The sequence below is a fragment of the Trachypithecus francoisi genome, unplaced genomic scaffold (genome assembly GCF_009764315.1).
Source record: "Trachypithecus francoisi isolate TF-2019V2 unplaced genomic scaffold, Tfra_2.0 Lachesis_group15, whole genome shotgun sequence".
Classification (NCBI taxonomy): Eukaryota; Metazoa; Chordata; class Mammalia; order Primates; family Cercopithecidae; genus Trachypithecus; species Trachypithecus francoisi.
In genome coordinates, this window is record NW_022681460.1 from 100,608,050 (window position 1) to 100,610,896 (window position 2,847).

The 2,847-nt window shown below is 42.7% G+C and overlaps 1 protein-coding gene across 1 annotated transcript; it reads left to right on the forward strand.

The window, feature by feature from the left end:
• The first annotated feature begins 359 nt into the window (after window positions 1–359).
• LOC117097633 (40S ribosomal protein S26) lies at window positions 360–852 on the forward strand. The gene has a single exon (XM_033235695.1). The coding sequence runs from the start codon at window positions 405–407 to the stop codon at window positions 750–752; it is 348 nt and encodes a 115-aa protein (XP_033091586.1). The 5' UTR covers window positions 360–404; the 3' UTR covers window positions 753–852.
• The last annotated feature ends 1,995 nt before the right edge of the window (window positions 853–2,847 follow it).

Below are 2,847 nucleotides of genomic sequence, written 5' to 3' on the forward strand. Positions count from 1 at the left end.
CTTGAGATGCATGTTATGAGTTGGAGTGTACCGGTATCAAACCAGATTCCTTTGGTTCTTTTTAGTGTTATGAGCTTGTAAGATACGATATGTAAATGTCCAAAATTAGTTCCTTCACATATGTTGCTACTTTCTGTAAAGTAGTAGGAGAATCTCACATGATGAATGATAGATGGTATGCATTTTTCAATATAGGAAATAATCATTTATTTCCCTTTATGTGTATTCATATTATGCATTTCAGAAACTCAGACCTTTACTGACATTATCCAGGAAGCGATTTTGATAGTGACCTTTTCCTAGACCTTGTATTTTAAGATCCCTGGTACATAAATGACACAATCTTCTGCGTTGCAATGTTTAAGAGACGAAGTCTCGTCCTCTCTTTGGTCCGTACGTCCAAAATGACAAAGAAAAGAAGGAACAACGGTCGTGCCAAAAAGGGCCGCGGCCATGTGCAGCCTATTCGCTGCACTAACTGTGCCCGATGCGTGCCCAAGGACAAGGCCATTAAGAAATTCGTCATTCGAAACATAGTGGAGGCCGCAGCGGTTAGGGACATTTCTGAAGCGAGCGTCTTTGATGCCTATGTGCTTCCCAAGCTGTATGTGAAGCTACATTACTGTGTGAGTTGTGCAATTCACAGCAAAGTAGTCAGGAATCGATCTCGTGAAGCCCGCAAGGACCGAACACCCCCTCCCCGATTTAGACCTGCGGGTGCTGCCCCACGTCCCCCACCAAAGCCCATGTAAGGAGCTGAGTCCTTAAAGACTGAGACAGACTATTCTCTGGAGAAAAATAAAATGGAAATTGTACTTAAAAAAAAAAAAAAAAAAAAAAAAAAAAAAAAAAGAGACGAAGTCTCACTCCGTCACCCAGGCTGGAGTGCAGTGGTGCAAGCTCAGCTGACTGCAATCTCCATTTCCCAGGTTCAAGCAATTCTCCTGCCTCAGCCTCCAGAGTAGCTGGGGATTATAGGCGTGCACCACCAGGCCCAGCTAATTTTTGTATTTTTAGTAGAGACAGGGTTTTACCATGTTGGCCAGGCTCCTCTCCCACTCCTGACCTCAACTGGTTTGCCCACCTCAGCTTCCCAGAGTGCTGGGATTACAGGTGTGAGCCACTGTGCCTGGCCTGGGTTGTAATTTTTTTAAACCAGTACGGTGTTTTTGTGAACTTATGCTTACTCTTGGGCCACCTTCCAGATACATACTCAAGCAGTGTATATGTGGTTAAGGATGGGATCTATGTTAGGAAGTTTAAAGTGACTATTTAAAAATGTCATCTCCTGTCATCAGACACCAATTATCATCTCCTCAGCTTTTGGTGTGGGAGGTGATTATTCCCAGTGCTGTTCTTGGCAACTTGAAAAGATAAATGGGTGGAAGGAAATGAGAGCAAAGTGTGATGAATTTACTTACTGAGCCAAACATACCTTTTGTGTTTTTCCCTTGCAGCTTTGCTTTAGTGCTATAAAACTGTAAATGTCCATGTGAAGCTCAGGTGTGAAAGTGTCGAACATGAAATGTGACCTTTATGTTTTTCCTTTATCCATTATGGACACGTTAGAATTTCTTGATGGAAACGTGAATAACATTTTATCGGAAACATCTCGTTGTTCTTTTTCATGGTTCTTAAAATGCTGTCATTCTTGCGACACTTTATTTGCAGCTGTTTGTTGGATGCTAGCTTATTGCCCTGGAAGTCTAAATGGCTTTTTCTCTGGTGTTTTACCTCTGCGTGTTTCCCATTTGTTATGGTATATTAGTATCATTTAATCCTCTGCAATCTTTAAAAATAGGTGGGGCACAGTGTCTCACACCTGTAATCCCAGCACTTTGGGAGGCCAAGGCAGGAGGATCACTTGAGCCCAGGAGGCCGAGGCTGCAGTGAGCCATGATGGTGCCACCGCACTCCAAACTGGGTGACAGAGAGAGACCTTGTCTTAAAAAAATGAATAATAATAAAAAAAAACCTCGAGGGAAAATATTTAGAGAAAGCATAAATACTGTAGCCAGACCTCATCCTATCTCAAATAAAAGGCACTATTTCCATCCAGGTAAAAGCACCTGTAGAAATCTAGGTGGTCTCTCTCTTTTTTTCTCCAAATTGAGTTGTTTGCTTTGTTGTTTCTTCATGTCCTTTTGTTACCCTTCTCTCTCACCCCCAACAACTGCCATTCTGCTTTCTGTCACCATATGTTAGTTTGCACTAACAAACTAATTTTGATTTCTTTTTGAGACGGAGTCTTACTCTGTCACCCAGGCTGGAATACAGTGGCAAGATCTCAGCTTGCTGCAACCCCTGCCTCCCGGGTTCAAGCAGTTCTCCTGCCTCAGCCTTCTGAGCAGCTGGGATTACAGGCACCCCACTAATTTTTATATTTTCAGTAGAGATGGGATTTTGCTGTGTCAGCCAGGCTGGTCTCAAACTCCTGATCTCAAGTAATCTACCTGTCTCAGCCTCCCAAGCTGCTGGAATTACTGACATGAGCCACCATGCCTGACTAATTTTTGTATTTTTAGTAGAGATGGGGTTTCACCATGTTGGTCAGGCTTTCTCAAACTTCTGACCTCAGGTGATCTGCTCACCTTAGCCTCTGAAAGTGCTGGGATTACAGGTGTGAACCACTGCACCTGGGCCACATCCTGGAATTTTATGTACATGGAATCAAACAGTATGTGCTCTTTTTTCCTGGCTTCTTTCCCTCAGCATAACTGAGACTCACCTGTATTGTACATTATTGTGTACCAAGAATTCATTCCTTCTTGTTGTTGAGTGGTATGGAAATTTGAGTTGTTTCTGGTTTTTGGCTATTACCAATAAAACTACTGTGAACATTTGTGT

What these genes read in the sequence shown, in the direction of transcription:
- LOC117097633 (XM_033235695.1), top strand. Translation starts at nt 405, where the DNA reads ATGACAAAGAAAAGAAGGAACAACGGTCGTGCCAAAAAGGGCCGCGGC.